This window comes from Lissotriton vulgaris, chromosome 12 (genome assembly GCF_964263255.1).
Source record: "Lissotriton vulgaris chromosome 12, aLisVul1.2, whole genome shotgun sequence".
Classification (NCBI taxonomy): Eukaryota; Metazoa; Chordata; class Amphibia; order Caudata; family Salamandridae; genus Lissotriton; species Lissotriton vulgaris.
Window position 1 is genome coordinate 622,029,000 of NC_141700.1, and position 18,776 is coordinate 622,047,775.

At 42.3% G+C, this 18,776-nt stretch overlaps 1 protein-coding gene across 1 annotated transcript in view; it reads right to left on the reverse strand.

Annotated features, from left to right (window-relative positions):
- The window catches only part of NFAT5 (nuclear factor of activated T cells 5), a 956,760-nt gene extending 939,530 nt beyond the window's left edge, over positions 1-17,230 (reverse strand). Inside the window, exon 1 of the mRNA XM_086945726.1 lies at positions 15,939-17,230. Coding sequence (XP_086801852.1) covers positions 15,939-16,011 — 73 coding nt within the window. The 5' untranslated portion in view covers positions 16,012-17,230. The remainder of the gene's footprint in view (positions 1-15,938) is intronic.
- Positions 17,231-18,776: the final 1,546 nt, after the last annotated feature.

The window sequence follows — 18,776 nt, forward strand, 5'->3', positions numbered from 1 at the left end:
TGGGTACTATACCCAAACATGTAATTAGCGTGAATAATACTTGTTATCAAACAAGTTGCTACACATTAAGAAGTTGTTTTCTTTATAAAATTGCATTGCTGGGTTAGAAATAATCAAAAGGAAGTAAAATGAAAGCATTAAGACGGTCACAAAAGTCTGTGACAATTAAAATTTCCCCCCTTCTTTCCATTGTAAATAAAGTTTTTTGAAATACTTAACAACACTACAAATACCACAAAGCCACATTAGGGCTAATGTGGGTATATATAGTGTAACAAAGAAAGGACCCTCTAACCGTGAGAAAAGCTGTGTGAGGCCTGAAACTCGTTGGTTGGAGTTTTTTGCCAAGAATCAATTGTGAGAATCCTGACTTTGGAATGCTGCATCCTTTGTTGTGTAAAAAGAAATATATATATATATATATATATATACACATACATACACACACATGTACATACACACATATACATTGAAACTGCCACAGAACTCATTGGGACCTTTCACCTCTATAAGGAATATGAAAGAAGATCATTCATAATAATTGGATACAACAGAAAAAAGAAAGAAAGACTTTGTACCTTGGTTGAAGTGTGTATTTTCACTATGTTTACTTTGGGTGTTCTACCACGTGGTTTTAGCATTTTTTTTAAATTGCGTTTTCACTCTTCGTTTGTGTGATCAAGGGCAAGTGGTGCCCGAAACGCGTAATTGAGAGGCAACAGCAATAAACAATTACATTGCCTACATTCTGGTGGTTCATGGATCCTTTGCTGCGGATGAGAGCGCCAACGACACTGCGAGCTGGCAGAGGACCTTTTGCGATTTTGATATATATATATATATACACACACACACATATATGATCTCAATAGCATTCCACTCCTTAACTTCTCATTAGGGTAAGCTAAAAAATGTTTTAAATATATATACCTTATGTGGATCTATCAGGTTATTTATTAAAAGCACTATTGAACTCAATGCTTAAAACAGGGAGTTCCCTTCACCTCAACCTAGCTTCCTCACTCTCTGGGTTTGAAATTACTGCGAATCAAGTGTCTCTGAGCCCCTCTATATATAGTAGCAACACCTGAACTGATTTGGGTGGGACTCCTATGTTCATGGGTAAAAGGAGGCGCCATTTTAAAGTAGAATGTTGTGGTGTATTTAGAGACTAAAATACACCATATATCATCAGTATTAATTCTTTATTTATTCTTTTGATGACTTGGACTACTAAAAAGAAATATCCTATCCTATATGCATGGACTACTAAAAAGACAAATACCGTCATCTATATGACCGTCACTTTTATGCAAGATGGTTATATCCTGCTTTTATTTCACCGCATGCTCTCAGTATCTATATTCATAGGAAAAAAAGGGGCTGAAGGAAAAGAGCCATGGTCGCCATCTTGAATACCAATGAAACGTCATTTTAAACGGTTAACCAAGTTAAGTATATGCAGGAACTAAAATAATCGTTTTATAATGATTCATTTATTTATATCAGGATTCACAATTCTTCAGCCTCAGACTTAAGTATTACGAATAATTCTAATCCAAATTCTATAGCTCGCCTAGTGGATTTTTGACGTCAAATATACAGTCATGTTTACAACCCTGGGCATTCTGCATTCTACCCTTGCCATTTCTGATTTACAAAGAGACACAGATTAATCCTTTGTTTTTTAAACAGGCATCCCACCATAATCAAGTCAAACCAGCAAATTACGGAAAATAACCAAGCGATATTGAAAAGAGAACTGTAGTCCACCCAGGCCATAGATCTGCGTACTATAAGTTCAGGGGTGCCGATTCCTCTCGCACTCCTCTCAACTACATCCCCCAACAGCCAACAGGGAGCCCTCGGTCAGGAGAAGGAGACTTAGACTGAATTTGTGCTCTTAAGTGCTTACGGTCTCCTGTGGCGCGGGGGACGATTCTTCCCACATTGTTGGCATTACAGCTGCTGGCGTGGGACTACATCCCCAAGCAGCTATTAGGGAGCCCGCAGCCAGGAGGAGGGGTCTCTGCCTCATTTCGCACTCTAACCCGCTTATTTGTCCCACGGCGCAGGGAGAGCCTGGGCAAAGACCAGCCCAGGGAAGTCCAGGCCTAGTCCTTTCTCTTGCTCCTACTCCCCAACTTGTGCCTGGTCTGAGCAACGTGGTCTCCCTCATTGTACACGTTTTGGGAGGGAAGACTTGGATCTATTGTTTGTCTCCCTTGGTGAATCAGTGGACTGTTTTCATTAGAGTATGGGTTGGGCATATTCTGGTACACTGCTACCCTCTTTAAGGCAGTTGAGCCTTCCAGTGTTAAGCTGGACAAAAGCAAGTTGGGGGGGTGTAATCCTGCTACTACCAAAATTCTACAATGGATGCCTTTATTGAACGGGGAAGGGTATAATTGATAAAGAGAGTTACCTCGTTGAGGGGAGGTTATCACTTGTCTCTGATTGTCTAGTTCTGCCTCCATCAACTAACCAAAGGGATATATGCATCCTTTGAAGAGCCACCACGCAGTCAAAATGGAGATCCTAATATCTTGACTCATTCTGACTGCGCTCTTACATCCTCCCTCGCTGCTACTAGTGCTGAAACCTCTCCTCCCTCAAAGCGTAAAAAAGAAAGGTAAACAACTACGGTCAAGAAGTCCTCAGCCCACTTTCCTGGCTCCACATTCAAGCTCGAGCGGAGCCGGGTCGGAATGATCACCGGCACTGCGACCTGTGGTTTTATATTCATCACCTTCAGCCCTGAGGAGTCGCGGAAATAGTGTGTTTTCTTGCGACGAAACACGTGTCGGCTGGCTATCTATGAACAATAAAAGAGGAGCCGAAACACTGGTGGTCCCCTTCTTCGCCTATGAAAATTTGAACTTTTATGTCCATTGAGACATGTCTTTTGCTTGTACTTTATATTGAGTGTGCAGCAGGTTTTGCTTTCATTGTATTCCGTGTGTCCTCAATACACACTTTTCAGGGGTTACAGGGATTTGCCCCTCACCTGCATGCACCTTCTGCTTAACAACATATCTCCTGCGCATTACCTGTGAGCAGTGCGCCCAGTATTTCCCTCAACCTAAAACCCTGTACTTTGTTGTTGTATACTTCCATAAGTGTACACCATATACTAATCCAGCCTCCTACAGTGCTAAAAAATAATGTGATGGTCCTGCCAGAGTATTTTTTCAGATTCGTGCAAGTGAGGTGTGGTACAATGAGGGGGAAGGCAGTCAGGGAGTTGGCTTCTGAGCAGACATTGAGTGTCTTTTATTCAGCATCTACACTAATCGTTATTCTACTTTGGCTGAGATTCATTGCTCTGACTAACTTTGCCATGACTCTCCCTTGCAGCTTGATGTAAACATTTGCACAGATAGGGGAACTGACTATGAGGTCTCAGCTAATGGTTGCAAGGTGCCAGCTGTGCCCCCCCCCCCCCCCTTCGATTCTGGAAGAAGATTTGGAGCTTAAACACTCTCAGTCCCCGTCAGGCACTGCCTGTAAGGTTAGGCTGTTATGTTGGACACAGCTGGGATTGCTGTTAAATTCAGGTGAATTACTGAGTGAACTGTGTCTCACTTTACGATATGGTTACTCTGCAGGAGTCCTGGGCACCAGGGACTTTTTTGTGATAGTTTTGTCATTCTGCCCACACCACTCTGTCTGATGCCAGAAGAGCCCGTACCGGGCTCAAAGTTTGGTTTAAAACCTCCTCTGACTGCACTATTTCACCAATTCTTACTAATAACAGGCTAATGCAAGCATTTCAGGTTAAGTGATCAAAATCCTTTAGGTTTTGTTCTCATATATTTCCATAATGCAAATTTCTCTACATAGGATAATCCTAATTATGTTGCTATTTTTGCTTTTAATTGTAATTTGTAACATTTATGTCATGCTCAAGGTTTTAATACAATACTTTCTGAGGGCACCTTGCCTCAACAGCGATATTTAAGTTCTGCATCTCTGTAGGTTTCCTGTTTAGTCTTGCCTCAAAAATAGGTAATAAGCCCTTAGTGGTTCTCGTCAAGATTTATAAAAGGAAGTGTGCACCTACTCTCACCTAAGGATCAGGCTCATGGGGGGTATAGGGCTGTTAAACTTTTGCAGGACAAGGAGAATAGAGTATGTAGGTGCATCCTTGGTGGGTCACCAACCTATTCCCTTCACAAGGAACTTGGTTTACCATATGTGGCTGACTTTATTAACTTGACCCCCTTGAATTTATGGTGTTCCACCTGGCTCAAACCCGAAGCCTTCCTGACTAGGGAAAATGGACTGCCTCACCTGCGATAGGGATCTTCATATCCCCTGGCTCAGGTACATTAAATCAAAATTGATAAAAAAATAAGCGACAAATCGCATGTATGGACAGGGTTTATGTGGGATGTCAGATAGAAAAGGACTCAGACACTTTTTGGTTTGTATAATAATTGTAATGAAAAACACAAAAATGTGTGAAACCGTTTTACAACAAGTATTTACAATTGTGGATTGTGTCCCAAGTGAAAATATGAACCAAGGCATATGAATAACATTTGTGAAACAATATGTGCAAGGTTTCAATTATTGTTTGTTATATACAAAAGCGACCCGTTTCTTTTTTCAAATATATAACATCTACAAGATGATAGAATGTCAGGTTATATAGGTTCGCTTTTTCTCAATTGTCGACGGCGTTTCAACCCTGACATGGATATAGAGTCTCTTCAGGACTTATAATGTGGGGGGCTTCGGTTATTGGAGTTGCTCAATGCAGGTGAAGTGTGTGAAACCCGTGTGCAAGTAAAATAAAATTACTCACTGGGAGACCCTGCAGGGTTCCCTAGCAAGTGCGCGACTTGAACAGTTCCGTGGAGTGCACAGTGGCTGTCCCTTCTGTTTCAAGGCTTCCTTTCCATATGAGGATGTTGTCCTTATTTTACAGGCCCCATTCCTAAAAAGAAAGACTCAACCTAGACTGTGGTGACTGCTATCCAGCGCCCGCAAAAATAAGGACAACATCCTCATAAGTTACGTTGTGAGTAGGGTTCCCTTGTCTTTCCTTTTCGTCAGGTACATTAAAAAGACGTGCGCCAATTTGGGACAGCCCAATATTTTTTCATCACCAGGAGACGGTACCGCTAGGGATAAGAAATGGCTAAAATCTGTGTTTGGTGAACTTAGAAGAAGGGAAGGCGAGTCATCTCAGTGCAGGAAGCCTTGGTCTATGAGAATATTTGAAAGTTCAAACAACGCCTGGGTTGGAGCTTTACCGGCCTTGGGAGAGGGTCATTCCAACTAGATTTAGGTAGAGCCAGATAAGATGCCCGCTCTCATTCAATTGGACCAATTAGACCTGAAAGAAATGTTGGTCTTTCCATGTAATGAGCATTCAATGTAATCATTGGTAAATTTTGTGCATTTTATGGCAATTATACTAGGAAGTTTTGTATTCACTTTTAAGGGGAACTTCACATTTCCATCACATTCCTTCATTACTATACTTGCAGTTGCTTCCCAAACTTGGGGTCTGCTTAGGTGTGGCCGCATTCTTTGAGCACTTGTTAAGACACAGGCATTCTCTATTGTTTTAACGAACAGTATAACCTTGCTTTTTATGAATATGTAATGCTATTTGATATGTGCGTCGATCTTTAAACAAAAAGGATTAACTTATTTTGTGTAAGTTGTGGTCCTGGTTCCATGTTTGTAATTTTCACTTTTTGGGCGGCTTTTAATTGCAATGTTTTAACAATATGAATTGTTATGTATTTATTGTTGGTAGTATATTGCATGTTTGTCCTTTTATGGTTTGTTTTTACAAGCCGAATGAAGCTACTGAATTAAAGTTCCGGAATTTTAGTTATCACCTCTTCTAGCGTAAAGAGAATCTCCAAGCCGATTTGTGTTTGTTAAAATTACAAGATTCATAAACTAATGTACGCAAGAATTGAATAACCTATTGTTCCAGTTCCTCTTCATGGTTCAACCCCACTTTGTACAAATCCAATTTTGACAACAAAGAAAAACTACTCACAAATGTTCCTTCTTGTGATGGTATTACCTCCCTCTACTACTTTCTATTTTCTCTTGTATAAACCACCTCATTTTCATTTCCATCCAATTTATTTCAAGGTAAACGTTCCACAAGAAGTGTTCCTATCTTTTTTGCTCCAATTGCTGACTCAAATACATAATTCTCGACCAGTTTCTCCCATGTATCCGTTGCTGCAAAGACACCTAAGTAGGCATAAGATGTTCTTGTTCCTACAATTTGGTAAAGTGATGATTCTTATATCCTACTCCATGGCATTCAACCCTGGCATATCACAAATGCAAAACTGACAGATGCTACAACGTTCGCACAATATATATAGCCTATTATTCTTTCCTTTGTGTTTATATTAACTTGTACATTTGGTTTTCTCTCTCAAAATGTATGTACCAACTTATCTCTCAGGTACATATTCTTGCAGAATTTAGAGGTTTTGGGAGTGTTGCGAGTGCTTATCCCTGAAAATGTACTAACAAAAACAATCCCGTCATTTTCCTTTTTACTCGTGGTACTGCAATTTCTCTATAACGTCAGAAACAAGCCCAAAAATTGATGTTTTACCTTTGACTTATAGGATGGTAACTCTCATAGTGCAATAGTGTGTTCCGTGCAATAGTGTGTTCCATACATAGTTCTACTTCTAAGTGGCTAGCAACTTCTTTTCTAGTTGTTTCTAAAACTTTACATTTAATATTTGTCCAAATGAGATAAATCTCAGATTTCTATCACCTAGATTTAAACAGGTTATATATTTAATTAATACATTCTCAAGGACACACCAAATGAAGAATCTGTCATCAATAAAACAGGTTCAATGCTTAACATGTTCAAAGGATAGTGCAACTGCATTGTAAACATGCTTATTCTCACATTTGGCTACATAAAAAGCACATTAATCTTGGAGTAGAATTGGCTGCCTTGCTGGCCCCTTTCAATTGAAGGAAGAGATTATTTTTAAACAGGAAAATATTGTTCTTTAAGATCATGGTTACAACCTGGGACCTTGAAACCATGACTAATATAAGATTTTTTGAATCGCCATGATTTAGTCATCTTGAAGAAATTTTTCATATAGCACTTCTATGTCATGTGTGACTAAATATTGAATGTTTTCTATCAAACCCAAGCCTTCAGCCTATAAGATCAAATGTGCTGAATCCTTCACAATAAATCCCTATACACTCACCGGAAGTCTCAGGAAATAGTCCACATATTTATTCAAGGGTTCTATGAGAGATTTGACACAACCTATTTTACTACTAGGGACAAGGAAGGATTAAACGTGGATTTGAGTTCAAGACCTGATCTTTTTTCAGGTGGAGCCTTATCTTTACCCTCAAAGATCCTATTTAGTCTGAGCTTTAAAAAAAGGCCCTAAAGTCCTGTTCCAATACAAACCTAATAATAAAACTGGTCGGCACAAAACTAATGCCCTTTTCTTAAGTCTCCATTTGTATTTTAGTGATGGTTCTACTTGATTGTTTATTGACAATATTTCTGTCTCCTGGTCAGAAACTTTTCTTGGGGTGGGTGCACTCTCTGATATTGGCCTCTTCCAGTCCCATGATTGTTCCTTTGATTTCTCTTTTGGGCGTTGCTCTGAAAAAAGTCTGATAATCCTTGCTATTACCCATAACATAACTGTCATCTCTCCTATACACTCATCTTCAGAGTCTGTACTTAAATCTGATACATCTGAAAATGTGACTTCTTTTTGGTCTATAGAGAAACTCCCTCTCTCTTTGTGGATGAAATCAGTGATGTTCACCACAATATTGTTACTTAAGACAGAGGTAAACTATTTCAAAACTGAGTTTCTGAACCTCATTTTAATTGAAAAGTTTTTATTTATCTATCAAGTACTACTCGTACAGATCGATTACTTATTTTTTCCATGTTTTTTTACTTCAACCAATGCTATATGTTCTCTTAAGATTTGTCCCATCTCCTTAATCTTTTTTCTCAAATAAAATCACTTCCTTTGCATTCTATATAATTAGGACCATCCATACCTACCCCGTTGGTTTGCAGTCAGAGTCCAGTTGTGTTTAAACTTCTGATTATCAACAAATAAAGCTGGTTCATTCCTAATCTGTAAACAGATATGAATGACACCAGTTTTAAGATACTTGATTAGGTAATCTGCACGTTATTCTCTCCATTTTCATTTCTTTTTGAGATTGAATAGTTTATCCCAATGTTCATTATTATTGGGGGATGACTGTTACTTTATTATCCGTTCTGAAGTTACAATTAATAATTTTGTTAAACTGGTCCCCTCCAAATCCAAAGATTTTAGGGTATCCATTCTAAAAAAACCTCACCAGAGCGAAGACCACTCTCCACCTAAATGGTTGTTCCAAAGACCAAACCACAAAAAGTGAGCAACTCCTCAGTGTCTTTGACGCTGTACAGTGCCCAGCTGCCTTTTGGCTAGGTTTGCGCTATAGAATATATGCATATGTATGTGTGTACCTTAATCATTTTATTGAAACTTTTGGCAGCTAGAAAACAGTTGTAAGTCACTTTATACAGGCTTAGCGCATGCCAACGCCTCCACTCGACGTTTCAGATAAGGTTGATAGAGAACTGTACTTCAGATACAGATTACTCATTATTTCTAATCATATTTGTAGTTAAGAAATTCAAATGAAAATAACGCACAATCGGGCGAGTCTGTATTTTTAAAGCTACCAGCATTAATCCAACTCTTTCAGGAAAGACCTTTATCTATACTACTATAATAAAGGAAGAACTTTCAGCCTTTGAGGCAGGTAAACTAGGGGACCACAGCGCCAATCCACACACCCGATACACCATTGGAATCGTCAGGGTGTGTAGATGGTTATAGGCTATATAAAATTTTTTTTAAACGTTATTTAAAAAATTTACAGTAAAATAAAAAAAAGTAGTCCCTCCAAAGTAGCGCCGGCCGAGACGTGCGTGCTCACGTCAGGAGCGCGGGGAGGAGCGGTGTCCAGGAGCGCGACGAGGAGCGGCGGACATGGCGCGGGGGAGGAGCGGTGACGTGAGGAGCAGCGGACAGGCCAGCAGCGGTGCGAGCAGCGGACAGGCTGGAGGAGCGGCGGCTGAGGTAAGGGAGCGGCGGACATGGCGCGGGGGAGGAGCGGTGACGTGAGGAGCAGCGGACAGGCCAGCTGCGGTGCGAGCAGCGGACAGGCGGGAGGAGCGGCGGCTGAGGTAAAAGGACCCATGTCGGGGCAGGCGCGGGACGGGCCGGGCGGGGGCCCGGGCTGCTGGACAATGTCGGGGCGGGCGGGGGTTGGGGAAGCCTGTTGCTCCCGGACAAGGTCGGGACGGGCTGCTAGTTTTCCAAATAAATTGGATTAACCCACAAGAGTGTTTAACTATGCACAAAAAAAGTCGTTTTAGTTCTCTGCCACAAATATGTAACATTGTGGGAAGAATGCATTTAATGCCATTTTACTGTGCACTGGCTAAAATAAACCTACTCATTTCAACTGTTTAGTTGTGTTCCTTTTCATTTTACACCACTGTGGGTTTGATTCCGGCACACTAAAACTAACGCGAGGCACTTAATATAAAAACCTTATGATAGTTTATCTATTAACTGCAGTCCGAAACACCTTTCTTTGCCTCCTTAAATAATGGTTCTGAACCCTTTATATGTTCTTAGTTTAGCAATCAGTAGGAGTGTTATATTGTTAAAATTCCCAGAGCTAATTTACGAAACGCTACTGGAGAGCAAATAGCTTTGCTCTAGCCTAAAAACTATTTCCAGGGAAATAAAGATGCAATGTAATCTGTTTGCTGGGGAGAAGTTGAGCATTTTTTATGTAGAAATATTTAAACCATTATCGTTTTCAGTACAGGCATTAGTAGCACTTTAACACCACTAATGGCAAACCATCACAGTGACATAACAAAAGTTGGCTAAGCGGCGAAAGTACAATTCATTTTTTTCTCCATCAACGAAAGAAGGTTTTGATTGAGGGGATAATGCTTCAGTGAATATTATAATAGTGTAAGCATCCTCTTTAGACAACATAGAAGGTTTTGCCCATGTCACTAGATGAAGTTTGGAGGACTCTTTAGCTGAGAGGGGTAGGAGCGTGTCTTTGCCTATACAACCTGCTCCAGACTTCACCAGGTCAACACCTTTATCACCATCTACACCTACAAAACCTATGAGCTACATTCTGTGCTACCACCTATGATCCACAACCATGCCTACAATGTAAAATCAGCACATACATTCCCACCAGACAGCGCCATTATGCTACATAAATCCACAACCTTCAGTTTACAATAGACACCATCAGCACATCCAACCTCCTCCTTTATCTACCATAAACCATTTCTTAAGGGATTTTTTTCATGAGCAGACTGAAGCACTTCACCCAACCAGGCCATTAACTACAGTACAAAACTAACACAATCACATATCACTCACAACCACTTGTGTAATAACCATGTACACCTTCATCTACTGCAACTAAAATATACTAAGCTTCATAAACTACAAATTATAATCTACACAACCAAATTCACCACATAGGTTCTACAAGCTTTGCTGTCTCACCTACAGCAACTCCCCAAAATCCTACTTGAAAAACCAATATATTAACATACACTTCTGAAACGTGCAAAAAAGAATGAGTTTTACTTTCACATTTTCTGATCAAATTTAAGTAGCACTATAAAAAGGTGCTCCCCAAAGTTTGCTTCAACTTTTGCTCACAGATTGTTTAAACAATTATCTTTCCCAAAAAGGCAACTAATTAGTGACAATAAGAGAAGTTTTAATAAAAAAGCACCTACCATTTGAGCCCTTATTTAATGGCAGATAGACCAGGTTTATCTGTACAGGAATTAAATTAACGTACAAGGCAGGGACAGGTGCAGCATGACCAACCAGCCAGTGCAAGCACAGATTCTAGTGCTAATGAGGCCTAGGATTGGTTTGCTGAGCCAACTGTTTCAAGAGATGGTATGTTTAGGAATATGGTAAGAGTGAAGCTGCTTGGCAGGTATCTTCAAGCTTGGAAAGGGAAGTTCTTTAGGCACCCTTCCATTAGACGGATTACTCGGAGTGTAAATACAAAGGTTATTCCGCTATGTCACTAGTATTGAACACATCAATCAGAGAGACATTTGTAAGCCTTCACTCTTAGGATCTAGACCACAACCTCTATACAGGATGCATGAATTTGTTTTCTATTTTTAGATCACTTTTTGTTTTACCCTTTCGTTACCACCCTGGCGCAGTAGTGGTTTGCTTTGGAACCCATCCATATCGGCCTATGGTGTAGAATGTTGATCCACAACTGTCCAGATTTTACGGCCAAGCATTAAGTAAACGATACCACGTTTAGTATGTAAAATGCACCCCATGCGCATACATTGAATATCTGGAAATGAATCAAGCCCACCAGGACCAACGTTGGAAATACCTGATGCTTGCTGTCTTTTCCCAGCGTCTCTCTCAACCCTATGAGCGAAGCTTAGACTGATGTTGCATATGCTGCACCATTCCATATAAGTGTGTGTTGCTTCTGCTGGACTTTTAACTGGAGGAGTGGTGGTTGTACCTTGCACTGCTGTCGTCAATATTTGACCTAACCTGTGTGTTGGGAGAGGTTTGCAATGCTGCTGTCCACGGGGTACGAATTATGTGCACGAGTGAGGTTTATAAGACTAATGCAAATATTGTACCATGTTCTGGATGCGTTATAGTAGGGTACAAGAAAAAAACGTTTTAAAATACAGTTTGCCCAGTGGTGGTGGCTCTGCAGGGAAATTAAACAAATTGAGCCTTCTGGCCTTTCACCAGAATGCTAGATGACGGTGGAATTTGGGTTTTGTTACAGTGCACATTGATGTCTCCGTGTCCAAGTAAGCAGCCTGTTCCACCCTCTCTCTATGCGCTTGTCTGTTCCTCTATGTTCATGTTTGTCCCGGATAGTGCACATCACTCTTGGTGTCGGTGAAAGATAGACCACACTAGTCTACATGGGGCTCTCTATAGACAACAAGCATAATTTTCTTTTTTTCGATACTTAACGGGTTGCACGAGACAGAAACGTTAAAATATAGAAATACACTTCAGGTCCTGTCCTGAGTTGGGAAATACGAGTTTGTGGCAACTAAAAACTGTACTGAATGGCAAGCAAAATACTATTCTTACAGTTTAACTAAGTGATATGTAAAATCAGTCCATTTAATCTTTTTAGGTTTCGACCTGGCGAGGGGCACGTGCCCCTCCCAGTTTGAAAACTTTTGTCTTCAGTAGGGATGTTTGGACCGCCTCTGTTTCCAATTGGCTAGCTCCATAAATGGAGACTAGCCATTGGGAGACAGAGGCTGTCAATCACGCTTTCTTGCGAAAACTTGATTCGGGGGCGTTTCTCTGGCTTTTTTTAAGTCCCGCCCCTTTGTCCCGGGCCGCGCTGTGATTGGCTGCCGGCCCGGGACACCCCCGTGACGTCATTCCCCGGGCCGCGCTGTGATTGGCTGCCGGCCCGGGACCTGACTTGTTTCCTTAATGGGTTTAATCGATAAAGTGCAGTCCGGTAAAAAAACATAATAATAATTGTAGTCTGTAACACGATAGTCGGATTTTTAAAAAAAAAACGTTTTGGTGCACTGATATAAGAATTTACCGTGATAAGTAAAGAAGTTTGTTGTGAGGATTACAAGTATATGTAACCGCGTTGTAATGGTACGCACCTAAATTAGACGCACCTAAATCAATCCCCCGTTCGCCGTGCTGCTCTTTTAACTGCTCTTGCCGAGAGCGGAACTGATGGGCATGGCAGGGAGTAGAAAATAGCGTGCCTGACCTGACGTAGGAGGGTTGAAAGGGGCAAGCAGCCAATGTCTGCGAGCTGGGAGGAGTCCCGACAAGAGCCGAAGAGCAGGGGAACACACAATTCAACGGCGGTAAACATGGCGGATCCCGGAACGGAGCAGGTCGCCAGGGCTCGCCGGCGCTGGGGGCAGGAGCCCGCCGAGCTGGAGCGGCGTCAGCGAGAGGAGGAGCTGCCCCCATTGAGCCCCCAGGAGCAACAGAGCCGTCTACAGCGCACCCGAAGAGAGTTCTATAACCGCAGGAAAGTGCTCGTTCAGGGCCTGCCAGGGGACACTGGCAACCAGGTGAGAGGAGCGGGCAAAGCCTTCGGGCTGGAGAAGTGAGTTACCAAGCACGAATAAAGTTGAACATTACCCCGAGGGGTAATAGGAAAGGAGGGGTGGGCTAGGCCTGTCCACTGTAGTTCTGTCTTTACTCCCGATAACTTCTGTTTCCAGGTACGCAGAGTAGTGATCCCAAGTTTTAGGCATTGAGTTTATGGGGTAGACGTAGGGAGGGGGGGGGGGGGGGGGTCATTGGCGATATGTATCACAAGGGCTCCTTATGCCCTGGAGGCCTAGGGCGCACATTGAAAACTGGATGCAGAGTGGAGATGACCATTCCGACAGGAAAGGAACAACTCTACATGGCATTGGTTGGAAGACCGTACTTGGTGGGTGTGACTGCTCCTGGGGGTGTGTGTGTGTGACTGCTCCTGGGGGTGTGTGGAGCAGTCACATACGCACGCACATACTCTGGAGCAGTCACATACACACACACACACTCTGGAGCAGTCACATACACACGCACATACTCTGGAGCAGTCACATACAGAGTGTGTGTGTGTGTGTGTGTGTGTGTGACTGCTCCAGTGGGTGTGTGTGTGTGTGTGTGTGACTGCTCCAGTGGGTGTGTGTGACTGCTCCAGTGTGTGTGACTGCTCCAGTGTGTGTGTGACTGCTCCAGTGTGTGTGTGACTGCTCCAGTGTGTGTGTGTGACTGCTCCAGTGTGTGTGTGTGACTGCTCCAGTGTGTGTGTGTGACTGCTCCAGTGTGTGTGTGTGTGTGTGTGACTGCTCCAGTGTGTGTGTGGGGGGGGGGCTTTGGGTGTGGCTGGCTCTGGGTGTGTGGGGCTGGGTCTGTGTGTGTGTGTGTGTGGCAGTAATTGCTGTCTGCTGAGGTCGTCCGTAGGGTACAATAGTTCTCACATTTGCGAGAGATTTAAACTATTGGCAATGTAAACTTCTCCAAAGGCGAAACCGTTGCATTGTAAATGCTTGTTTTTAATATGCAAGCAATGCTTTTATACACGTGCTCCGAATTCGACTGTATTTAGGGTTTGTCGAAAGCAGCTACATCCATGAACTGTGCAAAATCTTCAGAAGCTTTTATGTTTCTCTAGACCGTCTGTTCCGCATGTTTGCCCTTCAACAGCACAGTGGATTTGTAGCTGCTTAACACCGGAGTCTTCTTAAGTGACAAGGTTAATATTATTACAAAGATTGTATTTTTAGGATACAGAAATGCTGCACACTATCGAGCGACTGAACCAGCCATTAATTGCAACAATTTGTTAAAAACGTGTTTATCGGATGACTAGTACATCTAGCATTATTGTGTCATTATCTTGATACATACATTCATACACACTACAAAATAGAATACAAGTAATACAAGTGCAAGATTATTTCACAATTCCAAATATATTCAATTGTAGACAAAGAGAACTACATGTTTATTGCATTTATTTTAAGGCATGTCAACGCATGTTTTTTTGGATCAGATTTGTGACTGGACCATAACTACTACTGCGGAGAATGAAACACAAACCATTCAAATAACGTGTTAAGTAAACTGGAAAACAACGGGGATCAGGAATGTACTAAATAATAATAATAATAATAATAATAATAATAATAATAACCGCACGCGACGCCCATACACAGTCAACCGACTGTATTTCCTTCTCACACAAGATCATAAACTGTCCCACATTGGCGCAAAGCACAGGGTAGCATTCTACCAAGTTCTATATATAAGCGACAGAAAAACAAACAACAACAACAAAAAGTGTTCATGTACACTTAGGAAGCATAGTGCATTCAATCCCGTCGATTTCGCATTTACTAAGCACATGATTCATAAAAACTCCACTGAACAATGTAGTGGTCAGCGACCAAATAATAAACGTGAATTACTGGCCAGTATAAGGGGGAAACCTGGCAAAATATGATAAAGTCCATAGAGGGGTACAGCTCTTTCAGGGCGTTAAAAAAAAGTTAGACATTCGCTTCTTAGGGACGGGCGAGCAAAGTCCAGAGCATAAAAATAAATGATGCGTTCGGCTTCAGAGGAGAAGCCATCGGTGAGGCATTTAGTGTGAATTAGGGTAACGTTTATTTAAAGAATTGCAGGGGCAGACGCTGGAAAAGGGAACCATTTGGAGGTTACGGTGTAACAGAACGCTCTGACCCAGCTAGGCAAATAATATAATCCACAACTGTAGCAGGATGTGCAGCAGATCTGCAAGACGAGATAAGTCAACTAAAATTCGTGAATCATTAAAGAATGACATAAGCCTCGCCCAGGTGCCACAAGCAGTCCACCAGGGGTGACCAGTAGCAGAACAGAATCCACCCAGCGAGCAGACATGCATGCAGTAGGGCCAAGTAAAGATCGGGACATACGTTATAGAGACTGGCCATGTTGTGACATGTGATCGGAGACAACAGCAACACTGTCTCAATCTAGGTGCAAGGTAGAAGAATTCATAGCATTCTTAGTGCTTGACAGGTTCCCGGGATCATTAGGGGGTCTCTCACCAAAGGTGCTTAGCGCCTGGCACCACCCACTGCACTGAGGGACAGGCACTGCCCCTCCTTCCCTGCCCTCAAAAGCATACCAGGCCTGCCACTCCCACCTCACCAGAACCCCTCCTGCCCCTGGGGTGCTCTCCGTCCTCTAACCTTGACCGTTCCCAAGAACCCTTCCTGCACAGAAGTACCCCTTTATCTCGTGTCTACCCACATTCACAACACCCCTGCCACCTGTGGCGCGACTCACCTCGCGAGTACAGGCACCGTGGCGACTCGAGGTCTAGGTCGGAGCTGAGCAGAGAGATGAAGTCCGAGGGCATCGCAGCACGGCCCGGCGGGAGGGATACCGCCTCGGGCCCTGGTGCAGCGGCGCGAGGCGCCGGGTTGTCCTCCACCGCGGCCCACCGGTCACCAGCGCGTGACCCTCAGAGCTCGACCCTCCACGGAACCAGAGAAGAGGGGGAGTGAGACAGAGAAGAATGCCTTTTCTATTGGTGGACGTCCGGGGATCAACACTGCACAGGGGACAGGGTCCGGGGGGGGCGTGTGCGGGCTCGGAATGAAGAGCCACTGTTCGTCTATCTTCGGAGAGGAGACGCGCGTGCGCACTGGGGCCTGAGCTGGCAGTACAAAACAAGCACAATCCTCTTTCAAAAGCAGCCCAAAACCGGCACAGACTACCGCTAGAAGCCCGCTGCAAGAACAGTCTCCATAATTCGAGAAAAAAAGTTTGAGGGGTCGATTTATTCTCTTATTCTTAACGTAAAGAGAAGCAGCGTAGGATGTCGTTGGTCCCGTCTGATTCACTGTAGGGTCTTGCTTGTTTCGGTTACTCTTCATAGGAAGCCCAAGGCAATAATAGGGTTGCAATTAGTTTCCATAAGAGAAAACGTTGCATACATTAAGTTGTATAACTGTGTTTATTGTAATATATATGTAGTCCGTAGGGCGCTGAAACGCTTGCCTCCTTGAGTAGCACGCTACATCGTGTAGGATGTTTGGTTGAAAATGTGTTTGGTTTCATTGAGTGTTAGAAGGGTTTTTGTGTCGTGCAAACATGAGAGGTTCAGTGCGATTCATAGACAAGTGTGAGAGACAAGCTTTCAATTTATGAATTTTAGTAAGCTGGCAGCTAGAAGCAGCTCTGCAAGTCCCTTATGGTATGTGTATGGTCATAATCAATTTAACTGGTTTTTGCACTCGGTTCTGAGTATTTTGTTTAAACTTAATGGTCCTATTCTTCGAAACACTTATAAAGCACATAGCTACCCTTAGGCACCCCTGGGCTGATAGTGCAGTATATGACGGATCAAGGAACCTAATATGAGCCTGAGGAGGCACAGGTTAAAGGAGAAACGATGGAGTGATCTGCTGGGACGGACTTAGTTAATATCATCCAATACCTGATTGTCATTGTGAGATGTTCAAAAGCGGTTGTAGCATGTAGTTTAGTCAGTAACTGCAGTAGAGTTGGGCGAGCCATTGAATGCTTTTGCTCTTGTCTCAGTTCGAGGTCCTGCTGGAAACTTGAGCCAATAATGAGCCGATCTTTCATGTGGCTTCCGCCTGACACCTTCCCTCTATCCTTAATGTGACATTACAGCCAGTGCTGCATACTATAAATCCTGTTTGAGTCTGGGCGTTGACGTGTCGTCTCAATATCCTGTGATTCTGGGTAAATAACGTAATCTCCTGGTGCCTACCGAAAATGAATGTGGTCTTGTTTAATGTAACTGGTGCTTATGCAAAGCCTTTCAATACATCAGACTCCAGTTTGCTCTGCATAAAAAGTGAAGAAGAAAAATTCACAAATGAGGTCAAACAAAGCATCAACCCAAGCAAAGACAAATAGATACCCATTTACTAGCTAATTTGTGCAAAGTGAAACCAGAAGACCTGGATAAATCGCCGCTTCCTTGCTTAATATATGTCATTTTAGGCAAATTTATTTCACCAAACCGCTATTTCTCAATTATTGTACATAAAGGCACTTTTAAATTTGTGAGTTCAGAATGCCAGTTGTGTTTGATTTAATAGACTCTATATTATTGCTCTATAATAACCTGGGCGAAGTACAGGGTTTACATGACAACTGTCTTGTCTCTAAATTTAATAATGGATCATGTTTAAAAACTTATCACTTTTAATGAGTACTTCTCTTTGCAGTGCTGTAATGCGATGTATAGATGTCAAAACTTCCACATGTTAATGAAATTAATTCTTTTGACTTTTGAAGAGACTTTATCATATTTTATGTGATGTTTCTTGTATGATTTACATAACAAACATTTTCAGGGCTCGGCTCGTGCACACGCTCTAATAGCCGAGCCAGACCCTTGCATTGACTCTGGCTCACCTCTACCTTTTAATTTGTTGGCTCACCCACCTCTAACGTGCAGATGTTAACTAAATTAAGAAACCTCTGTTGCTCAACGGCATGTGGCAAATCTCTTCAGTTATTTAGTGCCTGCTCAGTTGGTTATGGGTTGTTTATTTTCTGTGGACTGATACAGTACTGGTTGATGGACATGCTCCTTAGCAGTTTTGTCTTATGTGAACGTGAGTGTCAAGAACTACAGTCAACTTGCCAACTGCTGAGTGTTATGATATTACTACTAATGTGGGTTCTATATTGCATCTTTATTGTAATTGTTTTATATAGCACGTATTATACCATATGAGGTGTTGTAACTCTTTATGCCGAACAGCACTCTACTCTGGAACCCAGGGTTAGTATTTTAATTTTTGGTTACTGGTGGTTATTAAGGTTAGTCTTGTGCTCTTAAATAAACCATGCCATGATCTGGCCAGCTTCTATGTGGTCGAATAAATTAATAGGAATTAGCTGTGAGTTCATCATACGATGAACACAAAGGGTACAGGCAGTTTAGAAATGATGTAAATTAAAACCACAAGCATTTAAGGAGCAAAGTAAAGAGGGAGAGAGGTATCTAGGAGGCACTCTAGGAGCTACAATCTGCTTTCATTTTCCTTATAAGCACGCTTATGAGCAACTTGGGAGGTGCATAGCTCCTTCATCGCGGGCGCCAAACTGGAAAGGGATCTTTCCAGCTTCTAATAATTT